The sequence below is a fragment of the Hippocampus guttulatus genome, chromosome 13 (assembly GCF_054856545.1).
Source record: "Hippocampus guttulatus isolate MCC_2025c chromosome 13, RoL_Hgut_1.0, whole genome shotgun sequence".
NCBI lineage: Eukaryota > Metazoa > Chordata > Actinopteri > Syngnathiformes > Syngnathidae > Hippocampus > Hippocampus guttulatus.
The window spans coordinates 15,981,512-16,002,264 of NC_141273.1; the positions used below are offsets into that span (position 1 = coordinate 15,981,512).

At 46.0% G+C, this 20,753-nt stretch overlaps 2 protein-coding genes and 18 non-coding genes across 25 annotated transcripts in view; 10 read left to right on the forward strand and 10 right to left on the reverse strand.

Moving 5' to 3' along the window:
- Window positions 1-730: 730 nt before the first annotated feature.
- On the reverse strand, window positions 731-7,318 carry LOC147196624 (ELAV-like protein 1). 2 transcript variants are annotated; one of them, XM_086127707.1, is made up of 7 exons: window positions 7,180-7,318; window positions 6,456-6,515; window positions 4,064-4,241; window positions 3,607-3,710; window positions 2,197-2,350; window positions 1,897-2,122; window positions 731-1,081 (listed from the first exon to the last, which is right to left on the reverse strand). In XM_086127707.1, the coding sequence occupies exons 2-7, from the start codon at window positions 6,489-6,491 to the stop codon at window positions 757-759; spliced, it is 1,023 nt and encodes a 340-aa protein (XP_085983833.1). In that variant the 5' UTR covers window positions 6,492-6,515; window positions 7,180-7,318; the 3' UTR covers window positions 731-756. The 2 variants fall into 2 exon arrangements, with proteins under 2 accessions (XP_085983833.1, XP_085983832.1); XM_086127706.1 differs by having other exon boundaries at window positions 4,064-4,244.
- A 311-nt stretch (window positions 7,319-7,629) lies between these two features.
- The window catches only part of LOC147196625 (serine/threonine-protein kinase PAK 2-like), a 51,293-nt gene continuing 38,169 nt past the window's right edge, over window positions 7,630-20,753 (reverse strand). For all 5 annotated transcript variants that reach the window (XM_086127025.1, XM_086127026.1, XM_086127022.1 and 2 more), the window contains 2 exons: window positions 9,715-9,852; window positions 7,630-9,223 (listed from right to left, as the gene is read on the reverse strand). In XM_086127025.1, coding sequence (XP_085983151.1) covers window positions 9,137-9,223; window positions 9,715-9,852 — 225 coding nt within the window. In that variant the 3' untranslated portion in view covers window positions 7,630-9,136. The remainder of the gene's footprint in view (window positions 9,224-9,714; window positions 9,853-20,753) is intronic.
- Window positions 10,171-10,243, forward strand: trnar-ucg (transfer RNA arginine (anticodon UCG)). Its single transcript has one exon. It is a non-coding gene; the product is annotated as a tRNA-Arg (tRNA).
- trnam-cau (transfer RNA methionine (anticodon CAU)) lies at window positions 10,755-10,827 on the reverse strand. The gene has a single exon. It is a non-coding gene; the product is annotated as a tRNA-Met (tRNA).
- Window positions 10,999-11,071, forward strand: trnar-ucg (transfer RNA arginine (anticodon UCG)). The gene has a single exon. It is a non-coding gene; the product is annotated as a tRNA-Arg (tRNA).
- trnam-cau (transfer RNA methionine (anticodon CAU)) lies at window positions 11,295-11,367 on the reverse strand. Its single transcript has one exon. It is a non-coding gene; the product is annotated as a tRNA-Met (tRNA).
- trnar-ucg (transfer RNA arginine (anticodon UCG)) lies at window positions 11,539-11,611 on the forward strand. Its single transcript has one exon. It is a non-coding gene; the product is annotated as a tRNA-Arg (tRNA).
- On the reverse strand, window positions 11,835-11,907 carry trnam-cau (transfer RNA methionine (anticodon CAU)). The gene has a single exon. It is a non-coding gene; the product is annotated as a tRNA-Met (tRNA).
- On the forward strand, window positions 12,079-12,151 carry trnar-ucg (transfer RNA arginine (anticodon UCG)). The gene has a single exon. It is a non-coding gene; the product is annotated as a tRNA-Arg (tRNA).
- trnar-ucg (transfer RNA arginine (anticodon UCG)) lies at window positions 14,806-14,878 on the forward strand. The gene has a single exon. It is a non-coding gene; the product is annotated as a tRNA-Arg (tRNA).
- Window positions 15,101-15,173, reverse strand: trnat-cgu (transfer RNA threonine (anticodon CGU)). Its single transcript has one exon. It is a non-coding gene; the product is annotated as a tRNA-Thr (tRNA).
- Window positions 15,345-15,417, forward strand: trnar-ucg (transfer RNA arginine (anticodon UCG)). Its single transcript has one exon. It is a non-coding gene; the product is annotated as a tRNA-Arg (tRNA).
- Window positions 15,641-15,713, reverse strand: trnam-cau (transfer RNA methionine (anticodon CAU)). Its single transcript has one exon. It is a non-coding gene; the product is annotated as a tRNA-Met (tRNA).
- Window positions 15,885-15,957, forward strand: trnar-ucg (transfer RNA arginine (anticodon UCG)). The gene has a single exon. It is a non-coding gene; the product is annotated as a tRNA-Arg (tRNA).
- On the reverse strand, window positions 18,374-18,446 carry trnam-cau (transfer RNA methionine (anticodon CAU)). Its single transcript has one exon. It is a non-coding gene; the product is annotated as a tRNA-Met (tRNA).
- trnar-ucg (transfer RNA arginine (anticodon UCG)) lies at window positions 18,618-18,690 on the forward strand. Its single transcript has one exon. It is a non-coding gene; the product is annotated as a tRNA-Arg (tRNA).
- Window positions 18,913-18,985, reverse strand: trnam-cau (transfer RNA methionine (anticodon CAU)). The gene has a single exon. It is a non-coding gene; the product is annotated as a tRNA-Met (tRNA).
- trnar-ucg (transfer RNA arginine (anticodon UCG)) lies at window positions 19,157-19,229 on the forward strand. The gene has a single exon. It is a non-coding gene; the product is annotated as a tRNA-Arg (tRNA).
- trnam-cau (transfer RNA methionine (anticodon CAU)) lies at window positions 19,453-19,525 on the reverse strand. Its single transcript has one exon. It is a non-coding gene; the product is annotated as a tRNA-Met (tRNA).
- trnar-ucg (transfer RNA arginine (anticodon UCG)) lies at window positions 19,697-19,769 on the forward strand. Its single transcript has one exon. It is a non-coding gene; the product is annotated as a tRNA-Arg (tRNA).

Here is a 20,753-nt window from a genome sequence, read left to right on the forward strand (position 1 = left end):
TCTGATAAAACTCTTGAGTACCTCTGTCCATTGTGGGAGGGGGAAGAAGAAAAAAAAGCCAGTTTGAAGAATTGACTCATTCGTTGCCTTGCATTTGGTCCATCACCTTTCCCTCCTCAATCTCCCCCCCCCCCATACAAATAAGAACGACAATAATTAAAAGATACCCAGATTTCAATCTGTAGGGCGGGCAATTTGTTGATTCACGTCAAAATTTGATCTTTAGATCAACTCGGAGGGGGGCTTGAAGCGAAAACCAAATTGGAAATGCATTTGCTCGCACATTTACGTCCACTGGATGATTAGAATCCAAGGCCTGCATGTCTCGAAGTGACAATACTACAGGGCTGCTGCCTCGAGGAAAAAAAAAAAAAAAGCACGGAGCAAAACGTGGCTCAGAATATGAACGAACGAGGCGAAATTATGTTTTTAATTTCACGCCAAAAACACCCCTCGCCCCGGCAAGAAAGTATACACACCTTGTGAGTATTGCCATGATGTTCTGTCTGAATTTCTCGCTACCGTGTGTGCATTAAAGTAGCAGATTTTTGACGGTTTGGAATTACTGTAACGACGATACAAAAGTCTCATGCTCCGGAAGAAAAAAGTGAAAACCAACAACGAGCAATGTGAGTAAGTTGGGAGCCTTTTTTTTTTTTTTTTGGACGAAAGGTGCAGTGTTGAATGAACGCGTTAAACCAAGCGGAGCGCACTTCCCAACGCTCCCCCCCCCCCCCCCCCCCCAAGCTCTCGCCTCTACTTGTGGCCCTTGCTGGTCTTGAAGGACACCTGCAGGGTCTTGTCGCCCAGGCGGTAGCCGTTCAGGCTGGCGATGGCCATGGCCGCCTCCTCGTAGTTGGTCATGGTGACAAAGCCAAAGCCCTTGCACTTGTTGGTGTTGAAGTCGCGGATCACCTTGACGTTGGTGACGGCGCCGAAGGGGCCGAACATCTGCCACAGAATGCTCTCGTCGGCGTCCTGGCCGAGGTTGTAGATGAAGATGCACCAGCCCGAGGCCGAGTTGCCCGGCACGCCCACGTTGCCCACACTGCCCATGTGGTCCACGCCCATCGGGGAGAATCTGAGGAAGGCCGCCGGGCACAAAAGCGTGACTGACGCGCTCACCCTTGCCGTTGCGCTTGTTACCGGACCTACAGTGGGACTTTGACTTGTATTTTATTTGTTCCGCATACAAATTCCGAAAAAGCAGGAAGAAGCCAGCTGGTTGGATGGATACTGAAATCGTAGGTGGACGCAAAGACCTAAATTTTCTTGACACCATGTTCCATGCGACCCCGGTATCCTAAACACGGCGGTCTGATTCATCTTGCCTTTGTGTCCGTGATGTCATATTTAGTTGACAGTAAGTAGCAAAATGGCCACCCCGTGAGATGAAAGATGACAAAGTGTATTTTGCGGCTTCGTTCATGTTCCACGACGGCAACATGAATCAGAATGCCACGTTTCGACTGGTGGGGGCGCACGGAGCTTATTGTAAAAATGTTTGACTTGACCCCCCCCCTTTGATTGAAAGGTCAATCAAGCGGTTAAGCAGTACCCCCTTCCCCCAAAATGCAATTTTTTGGAGGGTCGTTTTCTCTTAAGAAAAGCATCTTATTCCTGCACGTAAACGCTTCCAAATTAACAAATTCACCTTCTCGCGGATCTTTTGGCGAAACATATCCTCCGTTATACGCCGAAAAGCTCATGGCGAAAGCCTATACCACGCCAGCTTTGGCATCCGTAAGCAATGAGCAGGCTTTTTGGGCCCTCAAGCCATTTTCATGGCGAGGCGTAATCATTGGAAGTATAATCAAAAAGGTACGGGAGGAGAATGTTGAAAGGAACGAGCTGCTTTTTCTCAAGTGTATTTATTTCCTGTCCATCGGGACTCACCTGAACCGCTGCGCCTGGTGGTGCATGGGCCCGGCGAAGCGTCTGGACTGGTTGTGGTAGAGCTGCGAGAGGAGCTGCGTGTTCTTCATCATGTTCGGGTCGGCGGCGAAGCGCACCGAGATGGGCTCCGAGGCCCCGGGCGGCTTTTGCCCATTAATATTTTTCGCCGCCTCCTCGGCCTCGGAGCGCTTGTCGAAGCGGATGAAGGCCTTGCCTCGCGACATGCCTGTGCGCCCCCGGCAGGACAAACGAGCGAGTGAGCGAGCGAGCGAGGAAGAGGTTTCAACGACACCGTCCTACCTGTAGACTGGTCGACGAGCACGCGGGAGTTGATGATGCGGCCGTAGCGCGAGAACATTTCCTCCACGTCCTTCTGCATCATGGTCTTGGGCAGACTGGTGATGTACAAGTTGGCGTCCTTGATGGTGTCCGAGCTGGGCCGCGCGTACGACACCTGCGACGGGAAGGCAAGCCGTCGCACGATAAAAAGTGGGGTCAACCTCAATCTTTCACTCACTCACTCGCACGCACACACGCGTGGGTATTTGATCAAATACGATTTGTGCTTTGGCGATGGCAAATACTTGACTTCTATATTGCTTGTGGACACATCGTTATGGATCTCAAGTACTTTCCCACAATCAAGCGTGACAGCCATGTCAATCTTTTGTGAGCAGCCTTATGGGAAAAAAAAATCTCTTGCGAGAATGACGTCCTTCACTTCTGCCTGCCCGCCCGCCCGCCCAACCATGCAACGGCCACTGGATGCATGCGCCACATGCACAGATTTGCACTCTAGTTGACAAGTGTATGATGTGTTCACTCTGAATGAGAATGCTTTTATTGTTGACATCACGGATCCCAGAAGAACATTTTGAGGCTATCGTTAGAAATCATTTTTGTTGGCGGCTTTCAAACAGCCATGCATCTCTTCATGTCCTTTTCCTAAAAGTGTGATGTGAATTCCGTCACTGCTCTTCATTGTGGATCCTCGGCCGAACCAATGTGGCAACGACCCTGCCAGCACGGCGGCGTAAGCAAATGCACGCAGGGATCTGTCAAAATGATGTCTTGATTGGCACTTTTGCCACACATTGCACCTACAAGCGCAAGCCGCTCGCCTAGCTGCAACGCCTTCATCTCCCGGTGAAACGGAGCAGATTTCGGATTGGGAAGAAATTGCGTTTATAAAACGTAAATGGGCCGTCACTCGTATTGCAGTTTTCGACCTTTGGCACTCGAAGCGCTCCGCACCGTTACCTCCAGATGACGGCGCATCAGGAGCAAATGAGAGACTTCAGTATTTTGCTCGAGGACACTTCGACATGATTGCAATGGCCAGGTGGCGGACCCTCAAAGAGCATTCCAGCACCATTTTTGGAGGGAAAGCAGGTCAAATGAACATTCAGACAGCCTTTGAAAGGGTTATAATTGTGGGGAAAAAAAGTGCAGTTCTGCTTTAAAATATATATGTTGCCAGCCCCGCTTTTGTCCAAAGAAATAAAACGAATCATTCGTGCCGTTGTTTGCTGTGCAGCGTTTTAGTGCAAACAAATTTCTGTGACGGCGAATCAAACTCGCGGTAACCGACGAGCCGTTGTCAACGGCGCCACTGCCTGCATCTACTCGCTAGCCAGCGGACAGCACGGGTGTGTTACATGACAAGACATCGTTTGACAAATGGTAGAACACCTGATATGTGCACGTTACCTTGATAGTTTTGGAATGTAGCCTTAGTCCATTCAGTGATTCGATAGCTCTTTCTGCATCACTAGGGTTAACATAGTTAACAAATCCGTACCCTAAACTGTGGCCTAGAAAAAAAAAAAAAAAGAAAACAATAAAATGAAACAAACAAAAAAACGTGTAAAGTTAGTGGCTAGTCTAAACAAACAAACGAACAAACAAATAAAATGTTCACAGATCATTAAGGGCCGATAGAATAAATCCAACTTCGGGCTCTAGCCCCCCCCCACCCCTCCCCCAATAAATAAATAAACAAATAAATAAAATCAGCCAGTCCCTAAAATGGATGAGCAAAAGTGAAGATTTATGTTTCCCCAACTTAACTTCTTGCCATTCACAAATTTTGTGCTCTGGTAGCTCACCGGTTGTTTAGGTTACCCCCCCCCTCTCCCTCCCCGTCCCCGAGCGCGCCCCGGCGTACCTCCGACTTTATCTCGAATCAGCTTGGCCGACTCCACCTCGCCGACGCTGCCGAAGAGGTTGCGCAGGTCATCTTGCGACATGCCCTGCGGCAGGTAGTTGACGATCAGGTTGGTCTTGGCGTTCTTTGCGTCCTCGCCCGGCATGTCGTAACCGTTGGACATATCGTATGCCTCCTGCTGCTGGAAAGCGGGTGCACAGAGAGTGTGGGTGGGGGGTGGCGCAGTGGGGTGTTAGGCAACGAAAAGCACGAGGAGTTGACTTGAGCATCACTTGGTGTTTCCCAACCTTTCTCAAGCCAAGGCACAACATTTTGGCATGATAAACATCTCACGGCACACAAAACAAATCATGTCAAAAAAAATATACAAACCCAATTCCAATCAAGTTGGGACGTTGTGTGAAACACAAAGAGAAACAGAACGCCGTGATTTATTTCACGTTCAAACTGATGAAGGACAATGTTGTTCAACGTAAAATTGCAAGAAACGTCGGGGTTTCTTCATCGACGGTCCAGAATGTCACTAAAATATTCAGAGAATCTGTAGAAATCGCCGCATGCAAAGCGGCAAGCCCGTAAACCGACACTGAATGCCCGTGACCTTCGATTCCTCGGGCGGCATCAAAAAGCGACATCAATGTGTCAAGGATACCATCACGTGGGCTCAGGACCCCCCCCCCCCCCACCCAAAATGTGGAGTGAGGTCAGCCAAGTTCCTCCGTTGAGAGCGAGAGGCTCTTTTCTAACATTCCATACTGACGAAAAAAAAGTCATAAAAGTGACCTAAGATCTGAGATGATGTCAGATTTATGTCGGCCAACGCTCAATGCTTCCATATGAGTAGCGTCTCTGAAAGGAAAAAGGGGGTATCGGGAAACCCCAATTTAAGTAGCATTTAAAGAAGGCCGCAAGAAGCACGACTCCCCCGTAAAGTCAGAACCGCGTGTCGTGACTACAAACACGCTTCCAAAACAACACAAGAGTTCATTAGGGCTAAGAAGTGGAAGACTTTGGACTAGCCAAGTCATTCTCCGGACTTCAAATCGATCGGCAGGGCTTGACAGTGCGCCATTTGCTCGCTAAATGCTGACATATATCAAGAAGAATGACAAAATGAAAGGGTGTGACCAAATTTGTGTTGGTGCGCCCAACTAAGTGCCGCCAGTGGAAAAGTGAGGGTGGATCCGCCAATCTTGTTGATGGTTTCTGCCCCGCGCCAGCAATATGTACTCGAAATCAGGCAACACTCATCAGAGGGCCAGTATCCGAGGAGACGACAAACGTCGAAGGCAAACTCTCGCCGCATCTGCACACTGTGCAGATTTCGGTGAATAGATTTGCTGTTGGCTGACACACAATCAGGCCTGACGAGACAAGCCGTCACCATTACGTTCCTCCCCGGTGACGCCGATGTGCCTGTTTTTGATGGTATTGGAGATTAATACACAAGTTGGTTTAACTTGACCTTTGCCTAGTGTCCAACTAAAGACAGAGAGTCCATAGCGATGCAGCAAGGGCGATGAATCGAGTGGTGCCTTGAGATACGAGTGGCCACATTTATGAGTCTCCAGGCTGTTGTCAAGCAACCACAAAGCCCGTGCTACCTTAACGCGACCATACAAAGGGAGATTTTGTAAACGCACGGGCTACAAATTTGCATTCATGATGAGGCGTCGCTACCCTTTAAGCAACGGCCATCCGTACACTGACAGATGCGACAGAACCAAACTGAACTATGGCGCGGCGTGCAGAGTTCAGCAACTACAAATGGCCAATGCCTTTTGCGGCGTTTCAACATTGGCATCACAGTTGCACAATGTGGCAACATCTCAAACTACAGCAATCAAAGTGCATATATTTCACACATAATAAAAAATAAACAAACACCTGGGTTTTACCCCTCCCGGACCCAACCAAGCAATAAAAATATAGCATAAAACGGATACATGTTGTTGTACAGTAAAATTTTACCGTATTTAAAATTTCATAAAGACCTGTGTATAAAATAGCAAAGTTTGTGGTGATGTGTGCGAGTGGTTATTACAACGCAGTTATAATCAAGTGAATGGGAGCGCGCACCACTTTTCAACGTCTTTATTCTCAAACGCGACCTTTTTTTGCAGCAGCCTCAGAGTCTTTCTTAACTGAAACTAGCTTTGCATGGAATGAAAATATGGCACAACGTATAGTTATGGGGAGCTGATAAACCAGATACGGGGTTGCTTTGTGATGGGCCGGTCCAGGTCTGGTTCAGACGCATCGCACGGTCTGTTGCGGCCCTCATACAACTTGACTTGTCCAAACTTTTTTCTGGTATCGGTGTGTTAATGGGAAAGCTATTTCAAATGATTTGATCTTACAGTTACACTTTGTAGTGAGCAAAACAACTTACATCCAAGTACTGAATGTGTCCTCTACGAACTGCCATGAAGACACTTCACTGCTCCAGAAGCTGAATAAGGGGGTGGAATGTCATCACTGTAATTTTTTTTAAGACATTGGAATTCACGAATGAAATTCGTATTTTCAAACCGATTCAAATCAACACTGGACGATGTAGCGGTTCACTTTTTTTTTTAAAATACTATGCACTCCATAGGGGGCTAGCACGATTTCACCGCTTTTGACGGCAAACTGAAGACATGAAAATATACGTGATTTGTCAAAGTCTTTGCTAAAGGGAAAAAAAACCCCGGCCTCACCAGTTATTTCACGGAAAATGAGCACGGCGTGCAAGAGCTACCCACGATAGCATTAGCAACGCCGCTTGGCCAACGTTGCTCGGGCTTAACCGAACGAAAAGAAAACCACACAAAACACACACCTTACAACGCCTCAAGAGCGCGACTAAGTCGCTTTGAACGTATCAAAGGACGTTTTTCCTCGCGCGAGTGGCTCGCTGACTCAAAGCACCGGCTCTCCATTTTCGTATGCGACGGTTTGCGCCACTCCCGCCCGTACTTCAAAATCACAGCGGCCTGCTACAAGGCCTCAAAGCCTGACGTTAGCCTCAGCCGAGTTAGCCGGAGCCCTCAAGGCCACGAAACGTTAACAAAACAAAAAAAAACAGAGCATCAAGCCTCCACGGTGCATTGGTGAACATTTTAGAAACTTACCAGCTTTTGGAACAGGGGCGGCAGGTTGTTCTACTTGATAAAACCGATCCCCCCCCTCCCCAAGCTCGTTTTTTTCGCGTTGACCGATCACACGTCTCCTTCCCTCCGGTCAGGGAGTTTCTCGCTAGCAATGTGGTGAATGAGTGACGCTTGAAACCACGCCCACCTACCGCGGTGAAACGTGTTTGTTCGCCAATTTTGCTGGAGATTGTGAGTGAGCACAACAACATAGCAAGCCAGTTGTTTGCCCAAAAATAACTTGCTGAGTTGTTATTCAACCAGGTAATCCTAAAAAAAACGTCCCATTGCATCACATTAAGATATTTATTGAAAGGGAAAGGCAAACACACAAATCAAAACGCACATTTAAAAAAAAAAATCTTATTGCCGATTCACCTGAACTGCAGTGAGGGGCACTGACAAATGTCAATAACAAGAGTCCACGCGGCATTTACGCATAATTTACCAATTGCTTTATTCCACTCCAGTCACTTGTTGCATGAAAAACATTTTGTTTTAAATTAGAAAATTCCTCTATCACATACCTGTCAACTTTTCGGAGCGCCAACCTGTATAAACTACCAAAAAATCCTTATAAAGAGCAAAAAATCCTTATAACATACCAAAGCATTTTATATGTCAAAATAACGGCAGAAAAAACCCCCACGAAATTTTCAATGATATTTATTGTAGATCTCCATAATACAATGTCTGGTTAATGTCTAATCATCATTCTACTTAGTGGCATTACTGTGTTCAGAGTTGTATTCCTGCGTTACTTTTTTCACCAACTCCAAATCATTTGGAGTTGGTGAAAAAAAAACTGAAATTTTCAGAATCCGTATGATTTGTGCGATACGGCCATATACGTAAGATTCACCACAAAATCCGTATGAACTATGGCTAAACCGTATGAGTTGACAGGTATGCTATCAGCCTGCTTTGGTCCTTGGCCACATCATATGTAACACAGTGACGCATTATGCAAACAGAACAGTTTAAAACCACATTTAAATCTGACCAGTGATTGTCTAAACTGTCAATGGATACGTTTCTATCAAAACAATGGAAAATACTGTACCACCTGTTTAATTTTCAATGTTTGGGTACAAGGACACTAAATATTCTTGAGTTACACATGAAACAAGTCATTTGGAATTTTTGTTGTGCATTCTATAAGATATAAAATAAGTCTCACACAGAGACACACACAAACGAGGCCTCAAGGACAAATTGTAGGACAAACTAAATTTTGAGCAAAAGAAATAGTGAGGAAAAACATTTTTGTTGGTAGTATGCATGGATGTGTTTGAATCAGCAGAAACAAAGCAGTACAAACCTTTGAAATGCCATTAAAAAAAAAAAAAGTAAAAATTGTTTTTCAGGTGGTTTGACTTAGCACCAGAATAGCACTCTTTGGTTTAAATTCACACAACCATCCCAAAAAGTGTATTATCACATGGTCTATAATTCTTTTCATTTGTTTATTCATGTTTTTAGGAAAATCAATTGTTTAATGGCTTGTATACAGATGGGCGTTTCTCTGGAGTTTATTCACCCATGACATGTTGATGCAGAAACGGCAGATGACGGGTGTTTGGGTTCCTTGATTTCTACATATGCCACATATACACAGTACAGCGTATGAATTAAAATGCTTTGATTGTCTTGATGGGCGCTCACTTTCCCAACCTCCCTCACTCATGATTCATTTTGACACCTGAGTTCTTCGGCTAACCCCCCAAAGACTGATAATATGTATCCCTGATCTGTGTGTGTGTGTGTGTGTGTGTGTGTGTGTATGTGCGCATGCGCGCATGGACCGGGTAATTAATTTAACCAGTTCAAATTGCACGTGGCGTGTCGAGAAACACCTCGCAAATAAGGCACCGAGATGAAAAAAACCAAAAAAAACCCACTGACACTGGGTTGTTAAGGGAAGTACACTTTTGCATACTTAGCGGTTGCTCCTCATGGCCTCCTTGGCAGCCAGGATGAGAGGAGTCAGACTGGACAGGGGCTTAGCCAGCTTCAGGAAAGGATGCTGCGGACAAAAAACAGGCACATGGACAATTGCTTTTTTTTTTACCTTGTAACGTCACAAACTTTAAACTGAGGAGGGCTGAAGCAGTGACCATGTGGCCTAATGGATAAGGCGTCTGACTTCGGATCTCCAAAAAGTCACGGAGAAGTAAAGTGATTGTTTTGGAGCTGCAAGGTTTCTGCCTGATGCTAGCAATGCAAAAAAAAAAAAAGAGAATTTCTGGCTTTTATTTTGAAAACTTGGAGAATGGGACGATGCTGAAGTTAGAATGGGATGAAGTGATTGAGAAATGTCGAAACTGGAGGTGAATAAAATAAGATTAAATTAAATTAAAAAAATCCAATTTAATAAAATTGTAATTAAATAAAATTAAAAGCTCCAAATTGAAAATTTGAAGCTTTAAATTTTAAATGTGGGTAATGTAAATAGGTCACACGATGGCTTGAATCAGCAGAACAAGATTTTGAGACATGGGTGTGCATTAGTGGTACCTGCAAAAGTTCTCGGCCCGACCCTCGCTTCTCCACGTCCATCTCCAAACATCGCGACAGGAAGGATCTGAAGACGGGGGACAGCTTCTCTGGACTTTGCAGCTCTGGAGTGCCGTTGGTGGCGATTAAATACAATGCCTAAAAGACAAACACAGCAAGGTGTGAGGAAAAAAATGAATGATGTCATTTGTCCCCGGACTAATACAATACTATCCTGCATATTCTTTGTTATTCGGGGAGGAACTCAGTTTAGCCTGGGTTGTTACCGGAAGAAGTTGCTCGCTGCATGTGCATGTACACTCGCACTTCAGGTGCATTTTTCAAAGGCATGAACAATTTTTCATCAGAAACGTGCATCAATCAATTGTCGAAACGTTGACTTTTTGGGGCTGCAAAATGACCAGGCGTCAGTTCCAAGAAACCATGGGATATTAAAATGCTGCTTTGAGACTGTGTGACCATGTGGCCTAATGGATAAGGCGTCTGACTTCGGATCAGAAGATTGAGGGTTCAAGTCCCTTTGTGGTCGGATGATCTCTACCCTGTGTCACTCTTTCTTATACTGCAGTTGGAGTGGGTTGCAAGTTGTCTTGTATTGGACAATGCGATCATCTTGTCACGTTGGCGACAAGTATTAAAATCTCCAATGACTTCACTGATATTTTGGGTAACGTAAATTCCAGAAAACCTTGGCATATTTAAATGCTCCAGGCTGACTGCGCGACCATGTGGCCTAATGGATAAGGCATCTGACTTTGACTTTGGATCAGAAGATTCAGGATTCGAGTCCCTTCATGGTCAGATGATGTCTACCCTCCATCACTCTTTGAGGGTTCACTGATTCAGGGTGTCCCCGCCTACTGCCCGAAGACGGCTGGGATAGGCTCCAGCACCCCCCGCGGCCCTAGTGAGGATCAAGCGGTTCGGTAAATGGATGGATGGATGGATACATTGAGACCAAGTGCGAGTTTTGCATTGCTGGTGTCATCGTTAACAAAATGGGACTTCGCTAAAAAAGAACATGTTAAAAAGAAACACACTTCCCCATGTGAGGATTGAACTCACGACCTTCAGATTATGAGACTGACGCGCTACCTACTGCGCTAACGAGGCTACATGTCTGGTACAAGTCATGATTGGATCACAGGCAGGAACAATTTTTGATTCGGAAATTCAGTTGCATTAGCGCACATCAACAAATCATTGATTTTTTGGGGCTGCAAAATGACGAGCAGTCAGCTCTAGAAAATTGTGGCAAATTCAAACGCAGGTTCACTGGTGAGTGGCCATGTGGCCTAATGGATAAGGCGTCTGACTTCGGATCAGAAGATTGAGGGTTCGAGTCCCTTCATGGTCAGATGATGTCTACCCTCCATCACTCTTTCTTTTATTTAGATCGGATTGCAAATTATCTTGGATTGGATGATGGGATAAACTACTCATCCTCGGCGACAAGTCTTAAAATCTGCAATGAGTTGACTTATGTTACATTGAGACCAAGTGCGAGTTTTGCGTTGCTGGTGTCATCGTTGACAAAATGGGACTTCCCTCAAAAAAAACATGTTTAAAAGAAACACACTTGCCCCGTGTGAGGATTGAACTCACGACCTTCAGATTATGAGACTAACGCGCTACCTACTGCGCTAACAGGGCTACATGACTGGTACAAGTCATCATTGGATCACAGGCAGGAACAATTTTTGATTCGGAAATTCAGTTGCTTGAGCGCACATCAACAAATCATTGATTTTTTGGGGCTGCAAAATGACGAGCAGTCAGCTCTAGAAAACTGTGGCAAATTCAAACTCAGGATCACTGGTGTGTGGCCATGTGGCCTAATGGATAAGGCGTCTGACTTCGGATCAGAAGATTGAGGGTTCGAGTCCCTTCATGGTCAGATGATGTCTACCCTCCATCACGCTTTCTTTTATTTAGATCGGATTGCAAATTATCTTGGATTGGATGATGGGATAAACTTCTCATCCTCGGCGACAAGTCTTAAAATCTGCATTGAGTTGACTTATGTTACATTGAGACCAAGTGCGAGTTTTGCGTTGCTGGTGTCATCGTTGACAAAATGGGACTTCCCTCAAAACAAACATGTTTAAAAGAAACACACTTGCCCCGTGTGAGGATTGAACTCGCGACCTTCAGATTATGAGACTGACACGCTACCTACTGCGCTAACGAGGCTACATGACTGGTACAAGTCATGATTGGATCACAGGCAGGAACAATTTTTGATTCGGAAATTCAGTTGCATGAGCGCACATCAACAAATCATTGATTTTTTGGGGCTGCAAAATGACGAGCAGTCAGCTCTAGAAAACTGTGGCAAATTCAAACGCAGGTTCACTGGTGTGTGGCCATGTGGCCTAATGGATAAGGCGTCTGACTTCGGATCAGAAGATTGAGGGTTCGAGTCCCTTCATGGTCAGATGATGTCTACCCTCCATCACTCTTTCTTTTATTGGGCATTGGGTCTTTCTGACCACAATTTAATCCACTTAATACCTACATACAGACAGAAACTCAAATGTGCTAAACCGGTTGTTAAGACTGTGAAAAAATGGACAGATGAAGCAAAGCTAGCTCTACAAGAATGCTTAGACTGCACTGATTGGGGCGTCTTTGAAACTTCAACGGGCACACTGGATGAATACACAGACACTGTAACATCATACATCAGTTTCTGTGAGGACATGTGTGTACCAACGAAGTCCTTCCGCTCCTTCAACAATAACAAGCCATGGTTTACTCCCAAACTCAGGCAACTCAGGAAAGAGAAAGAGGCCGCATTTAGAAGTGGAGATCGGGCACTGTACAAACACGCCCGAAACCAATTGACAAAGGAAATTAACATCGCTAAGAGAAGCTATGCAGAGAGGCTGAAAAAACAGTTCTCTGCTAACGACTCTGCATCTGTATGGAATGGCCTGAAAGCAATCACTAACTATAGAATGCCATCCCCCCAAACAGTGAACAATAAGGGTCTTGCTAATGAACTAAACATGTTTTTCTGCCGATTTGAAAAGGACACCCCCATTTCCCCCACACACACACCTCTACCAGAAACTACTCTATCTACCCCTCCACCCTCTTTTTCTCCACTACAGATCCACGAACAGGACGTGAGACGGCTCTTCAAGCAGCAGAAGATCAAGAAAGCTGCGGGGCCCGACAAAGTGTCCCCCTCCTATCTGAAAGTCTGCGCTGACCAGCTGGCTACGGTCTTCACACAAATCTTCAACAGATCTCTGGAGCTGTGTGAGGTCCCATCCTGCTTCAAACAGTCTACCATCATCCCAGTTCCCAAGAAATCTGCAACATCGGAACTGAACGACTATAGGCCTGTCGCCCTGACGTCTGTGGTCATGAAGTCCTTTGAACGCCTTGTGCTGAACCACCTAAAGAACGTCACCGGACCCCTGCAGGACCCTCTCCAGTTTGCCTACCGGGCAAACAGGTCTGTGGAAGACGCAGTCAACATAGGTCTGCACTACATCCTCGAGCACCTCGACAGCACAGGGACCTATGCAATGATTCTGTTTGTGGATTTCAGCTCTGCGTTCAACACCATCATCCCGGAACTCCTCACCCCCAAACTTCTCCACCTCGGTGTGTCCCCTACGATCTGCCAGTGGATCCTCAGCTTCCTGACGGGACGGACACAACAGGTGAGACTGGGAGCAACAACATCATCAATACGCACCACCAGCACTGGAGCCCCACAGGCATGTGTCCTCTCTCCACTGCTCTTCTCTCTCTACACAAACGATTGCACCTCAACAGATCCAGCTGTCAAACTCATAAAGTTCGCAGACGACACCACGGTCATCGGTCTCATCAAAGACGGCGACGAGTCTGCGTACCGCCAACAAGTGGAGCAGCTGGAGCTCTGGTGCAGCCGACACAACCTCGGGCTGAACACGCTCAAGACTGTAGAGATGATCGTGGACTTCAGGAAACATTCTTCTCCACAGTTGCCCCTCACACTATCCAACTGCCCTGTGTCAACCGTCGAGACCTTCAAGTTCCTGGGAATCACAGTCTCCCAGGACATGGAGTGGGAAGTCAACACCATCTCCATCCTGAAAAGGGCCCGGCAGAGGATGTACCTCCTGAGGCTGCTGAGGAAGCATGGCCTGCCACAGGAGGTGCTACGACAGTTCTACACGGCAGTCATCGAATCAATCCTGTGTTCTTCCATCACGGTTTGGTTTGGGGCCGCCACAAAAAAGGACAAAAACCGACTTCAACGGACAGTTAGGACGGCGGAAAAAATCGTTGGCACCGCCCTACCCACTCTTGAGGACTTGCACACTGCAAGAATCAAGACAAGGGCACGGAAAATCCTCCTGGATCCCCCGCACCCTGCCCACCACCTTTTCCAGCTACTCCCCTCAGGCAGACGCTACAGATCCATGCGCACCAAATCCAGTAGACACTTAAACAGCTTCTTCCCTCTAGCCATTAACTCCTTAAACAGTCACTGATGTAGTCACTCTTCTTGTACTACAAATACTGCTACTGGTTACTCTAAAATGGTTCAATGATTTGTTGTTTACGATGATACTAATGCAGCGTGTTATACCGGAGACAAATTCCTTGTGTGTTCTACATACTTGGCCAATAAAGATGATTCTGATTCTGATTTATTTAGATCGGATTGCAAATTATCTTGGATTGGATGATGGGATAAACTTCTCATCCTCGGCGACAAGTCTTAAAATTTGCAATGAGTTGACTTATGTTACATTGAGACCAAGTGCGAGTTTTGCGTTGCTGGTGTCATCGTTAACAAAATGGGACTTCGCAAAAAAAAACATGTTAAAAAGAAACACACTTGCCCCGTGTGAGGATTGAACTCACAACCTTCAGATTATGAGACTGTCGCTCTACCTACTGCGCTAACGAGGCTACATGACTGGTACAAGTCATGATTGGATCACAGGCAGTAACAATTTTTGATTCGGAAATTCAGTTGCATGAGGGCACATCAACAAATCATTGATTTTTTGGGGCTGCAAAATGACGAGCAGTCAGCTCTAGAAAACTGTGGCAAATTCAAACGCAGGTTCACTGGTGTGTGGCCATGTGGCCTAATGGATAAGGCGTTTGACTTCGGATCAGAAGATTGAGGGTTCGAGTCCCTTCATGGTCAGATGATGTCTACCCTCCATCACTCTTTCTTTTATTTAGATCGGATTGCAAATTATCTTGGATTGGATGATGGGATAAACTTCTCATCCTCGGCGACAAGTCTTAAAATCTGCAATGAGTTGACTTATGTTACATTGAGACCAAGTGCGAGTTTTGCGTTGCTGGTGTCATCGTTAACAAAATGGGACTTCGCTAAAAAAAACATGTTAAAAAGAAACACACTTGCCCCGTGTGAGGATTGAACTCACAACCTTCAGATTACGAGACTGACGCTCTACCTACTGCGCTAACGAGGCTAAATGACTGGTACAAGTCATGATTGGATCACAGGCAGGAACAATTTTTGATTCGGAAATTCAGTTGCATGAGCGCACATCAAAAAATCATTGATTTTTTGGGGCTGCAAAATGACGAGCAGTCAGCTCTAGAAAACTGTGGCAAATTCAAACGCAGGTTCACTGGTGTGTGGCCATGTGGCCTAATGGATAAGGCGTTTGACTTCGGATCAGAAGATTGAGGGTTCGAGTCCCTTCATGGTCAGATGATGTCTACCCTCCATCACTCTTTTTTTTATTTAGATCGGATTGCAAATTATCTTGGATTGGATGATGGGATAAACTACTCATCCTCGGCGACAAGTCTTAAAATCTGCAATGAGTTGACTTATGTTACATTGAGACCAAGTGCGAGTTTTGCGTTGCTGGTGTCATCGTTGACAAAATGGGACTTCCCTCAAAAAAAACATGTTTAAAAGAAACACACTTGCCCCGTGTGAGGATTGAACTCGCGACCTTCAGATTATGAGACTGACACGCTCCCTACTGCGCTAACGAGGCTACATGACTGGTACAAGTCATGATTGGATCACAGGCAGGAACAAATTTTGATTCGGAAATTCAGTTGCTTGAGCGCACATCAACAAATCATTGATTTTCTGGGGCGGCAAAATGACGAGCAGTCAGCTCTAGAAAACTGTGGCAAATTCAAACGCAGGTTCACTGGTGTGTGGCCATGTGGCCTAATGGATAAGGCGTCTGACTTCGGATCAGAAGATTGAGGGTTCGAGTCCCTTCATGGTCAGATGATGTCTACCCTCCATCACTCTTTCTTTTATTGGGCATTGGGTCTTTCTGACCACAATTTAATCCACTTAATACCTACATACAGACAGAAACTCAAATGTGCTAAACCGGTTGTTAAGACTGTGAAAAAATGGACAGATGAAGCAAAGCTAGCTCTACAAGAATGCTTAGACTGCACTGATTGGGGCGTCTTTGAAACTTCAACGGGCACACTGGATGAATACACAGACACTGTAACATCATACATCAGTTTCTGTGAGGACATGTGTGTACCAACGAAGTCCTTCCGCTCCTTCAACAATAACAAGCCATGGTTTACTCCCAAACTCAGGCAACTCAGGAAAGAGAAAGAGGCCGCATTTAGAAGTGGAGATCGGGCACTGTACAAACACGCCCGAAACCAATTGACAAAGGAAATTAACATCGCTAAGAGAAGCTATGCAGAGAGGCTGAAAAAACAGTTCTCTGCTAACGACTCTGCATCTGTATGGAATGGCCTGAAAGCAATCACTAACTATAGAATGCCATCCCCCCAAACAGTGAACAATAAGGGTCTTGCTAATGAACTAAACATGTTTTTCTGCCGATTTGAAAAGGACACCCCCATTTCCCCCACACACACACCTCTACCAGAAACTACTCTATCTACCCCTCCACCCTCTTTTTCTCCACTACAGATCCACGAACAGGACGTGAGACGGCTCTTCAAGCAGCAGAAGATCAAGAAAGCTGCGGGGCCCGACAAAGTGTCCCCCTCCTATCTGAAAGTCTGCGCTGACCAGCTGGCTACGGTCTTCACACAAATCTTCAACAGATCTCTGGAGCTGTGTGAGGTCCCATCCTGCTTCAAACAGTCTACCATCATCCCAGTTCCCAAGAAATCTGCAACATTGGAACTGAACGACTATAGGCCTGTCGCCCTGACGTCTGTGGTCATGAAGTCCTTTGAACGCCTTGTGCTGAACCACCTAAAGAACGTCACCGGACCCCTGCTGGACCCTCTCCAGTTTGCCTACCGGGCAAACAGGTCTGTGGAAGACGCAGTCAACATAGGTCTGCACTACATCCTCGAGCACCTCGACAGCACAGGGACCTATGCAATGATTCTGTTTGTGGATTTCAGCTCTGCGTTCAACACCATCATCCCGGAACTCCTCACCCCCAAACTTCTCCACCTCGGTGTGTCCCCTACGATCTGCCAGTGGATCCTCAGCTTCCTGACGGGACGGACACAACAGGTGAGACTGGGAGCAACAACATCATCAATACGCACCACCAGCACTGGAGCCCCACAGGCATGTGTCCTCTCTCCACTGCTCTTCTCTCTCTACACAAACGATTGCACCTCAACAGATCCAGCTGTCAAACTCATAAAGTTCGCAGACGACACCACGGTCATCGGTCTCATCAAAGACGGCGACGAGTCTGCGTACCGCCAACAAGTGGAGCAGCTGGAGCTCTGGTGCAGCCGACACAACCTCGGGCTGAACACGCTCAAGACTGTAGAGATGATCGTGGACTTCAGGAAACATTCTTCTCCACAGTTGCCCCTCACACTATCCAACTGCCCTGTGTCAACCGTCGAGACCTTCAAGTTCCTGGGAATCACAGTCTCCCAGGACATGGAGTGGGAAGTCAACACCATCTCCATCCTGAAAAGGGCCCGGCAGAGGATGTACCTCCTGAGGCTGCTGAGGAAGCATGGCCTGCCACAGGAGGTGCTACGACAGTTCTACACGGCAGTCATCGAATCAATCCTGTGTTCTTCCATCACGGTTTGGTTTGGGGCCGCCACAAAAAAGGACAAAAACCGACTTCAACGGACAGTTAGGACGGCGGAAAAAATCGTTGGCACCGCCCTACCCACTTTTGAGGACTTGCACACTGCAAGAATCAAGACAAGGGCACGGAAAATCCTCCTGGATCCCCCGCACCCTGCCCACCACCTTTTCCAGCTACTCCCCTCAGGCAGACGGTACAGATCCATGCGCACCAAATCCAGTAGACACTTAAACAGCTTCTTCCCTCTAGCCATTAACTCCTTAAACAGTCACTGATGTAGTCACTCTTCTTGTACTACAAATACTGCTACTGGTTACTCTAAAATGGTTCAATGATTTGTTGTTTACGATGATACTAATGCAGCGTGTTATACCGGAGACAAATTCCTTGTGTGTTCTACATACTTGGCCAATAAAGATGATTCTGATTCCGATTCTGATTTATTTAGATCGGATTGCAAATTATCTTGGATTGGATGATGGGATAAACTTCTCATCCTCGGCGACAAGTCTTAAAATCTGCAATGAGTTGACTTATGTTACATTGAGACCAAGTGCGAGTTTTGCGTTGCTGGTGTCATCGTTAACAAAATGGGACTTCGCTAAAAAAAACATGTTAAAAAGAAACACACTTGCCCCGTGTGAGGATTGAACTCACGACCTTCAGATTATGAGACTGACGCTCTACCTACTGCGCTAACGAGGCTACATGACTGGTACAAGTCATGATTGGATCACAGGCAGTAACAATTTTTGATTCGGAAATTCAGTTGCATGAGGGCACATCAACAAATCATTGATTTTTTGGGGCTGCAAAATGACGAGCAGTCAGCTCTAGAAAACTGTGGCAAATTCAAACGCAGGTTCACTGGTGTGTGGCCATGTGGCCTAATGGATAAGGCGTTTGACTTCGGATCAGAAGATTGAGGGTTCGAGTCCCTTCATGGTCAGATGATGTCTACCCTCCATCACTCTTTCTTTTATTTAGATCGGATTGCAAATTATCTTGGATTGGATGATGGGATAAACTTCTCATCCTCGGCGACAAGTCTTAAAATCTGCAATGAGTTGACTTATGTTACATTGAGACCAAGTGCGAGTTTTGCGTTGCTGGTGTCATCGTTAACAAAATGGGACTTCGCTAAAAAAAACATGTTAAAAAGAAACACACTTGCCCCGTGTGAGGATTGAACTCACAACCTTCAGATTATGAGACTGACGCTCTACCTACTGCGCTAACGAGGCTAAATGACTGGTACAAGTCATGATTGGATCACAGGCAGGAACAATTTTTGATTCGGAAATTCAGTTGCATGAGCGCACATCAAAAAATCATTGATTTTTTGGGGCTGCAAAATGACGAGCAGTCAGCTCTAGAAAACTGTGGCAAATTCAAACGCAGGTTCACTGGTGTGTGGCCATGTGGCCTAATGGATAAGGCGTTTGACTTCGGATCAGAAGATTGAGGGTTCGAGTCCCTTCATGGTCAGATGATGTCTACCCTCCATCACTCTTTTTTTTATTTAGATCGGATTGCAAATTATCTTGGATTGGATGATGGGATAAACTACTCATCCTCGGCGACAAGTCTTAAAATCTGCAATGAGTTGACTTATGTTACATTGAGACCAAGTGCGAGTTTTGCGTTGCTGGTGTCATCGTTGACAAAATGGGACTTCCCTCAAAAAAAACATGTTTAAAAGAAACACACTTGCCCCGTGTGAGGATTGAACTCGCGACCTTCAGATTATGAGACTGACACGCTCCCTACTGCGCTAACGAGGCTACATGACTGGTACAAGTCATGATTGGATCACAGGCAGGAACAAATTTTGATTCGGAAATTCAGTTGCTTGAGCGCACATCAACAAATCATTGATTTTCTGGGGCGGCAAAATGACGAGCAGTCAGCTCTAGAAAACTGTGGCAAATTCAAACGCAGGTTCACTGGTGTGTGGCCATGTGGCCTAATGGATAAGGCGTCTGACTTCGGATCAGAAGATTGAGGGTTCGAGTCCCTTCATGGTCAGATGATGTCTACCCTCCATCACTCTTTCTTTTATTGGGCATTGGGTCTTTCTGACCACAATTTAATCCACTTAATACCTACATACAGACAGAAACTCAAATGTGCTAAACCGGTTGTTAAGACTGTGAAAAAATGGACAGATGAAGCAAAGCTAGCTCTACAAGAATGCTTAGACTGCACTGATTGGGGCGTCTTTGAAACTTCAACGGGCACACTGGATGAATACACAGACACTGTAACATCATACATCAGTTTCTGTGAGGACATGTGTGTACCAACGAAGTCCTTCCGCTCCTTCAACAATAACAAGCCATGGTTTACTCCCAAACTCAGGCAACTCAGGAAAGAGAAAGAGGCCGCATTTAGAAGTGGAGATCGGGCACTGTACAAACACGCCCGAAACCAATTGACAAAGGAAATTAACATCGCTAAGAGAAGCTATGCAGAGAGGCTGAAAAAACAGTTCTCTGCTAACGACTCTGCATCTGTATGGAATGGCCTGAAAGCAATCACTAACTATAGAATGCCATCCCCCCAAACAGTGAACAATAAGGGTCTTGCTAATGAACTAAACATGTTTTTCTGCCGATTTGAAAAGGACACCCCCATTTCCCCCACACACACACCTCTACCAGAAACTACTCTATCTACCCCTCCACCCTCTTTTTCTCCACTACAGATCCACGAACAGGACGTGAGACGGCTCTTCAAGCAGCAGAAGATCAAGAAAGCTGCGGGGCCCGACAAAGTGTCCCCCTCCTATCTGAAAGTCTGCGCTGACCAGCTGGCTACGGTCTTCACACAAATCTTCAACAGATCTCTGGAGCTGTGTGAGGTCCCATCCTGCTTCAAACAGTCTACCATCATCCCAGTTCCCAAGAAATCTGCAACATTGGAACTGAACGACTATAGGCCTGTCGCCCTGACGTCTGTGGTCATGAAGTCCTTTGAACGCCTTGTGCTGAACCACCTAAAGAACGTCAC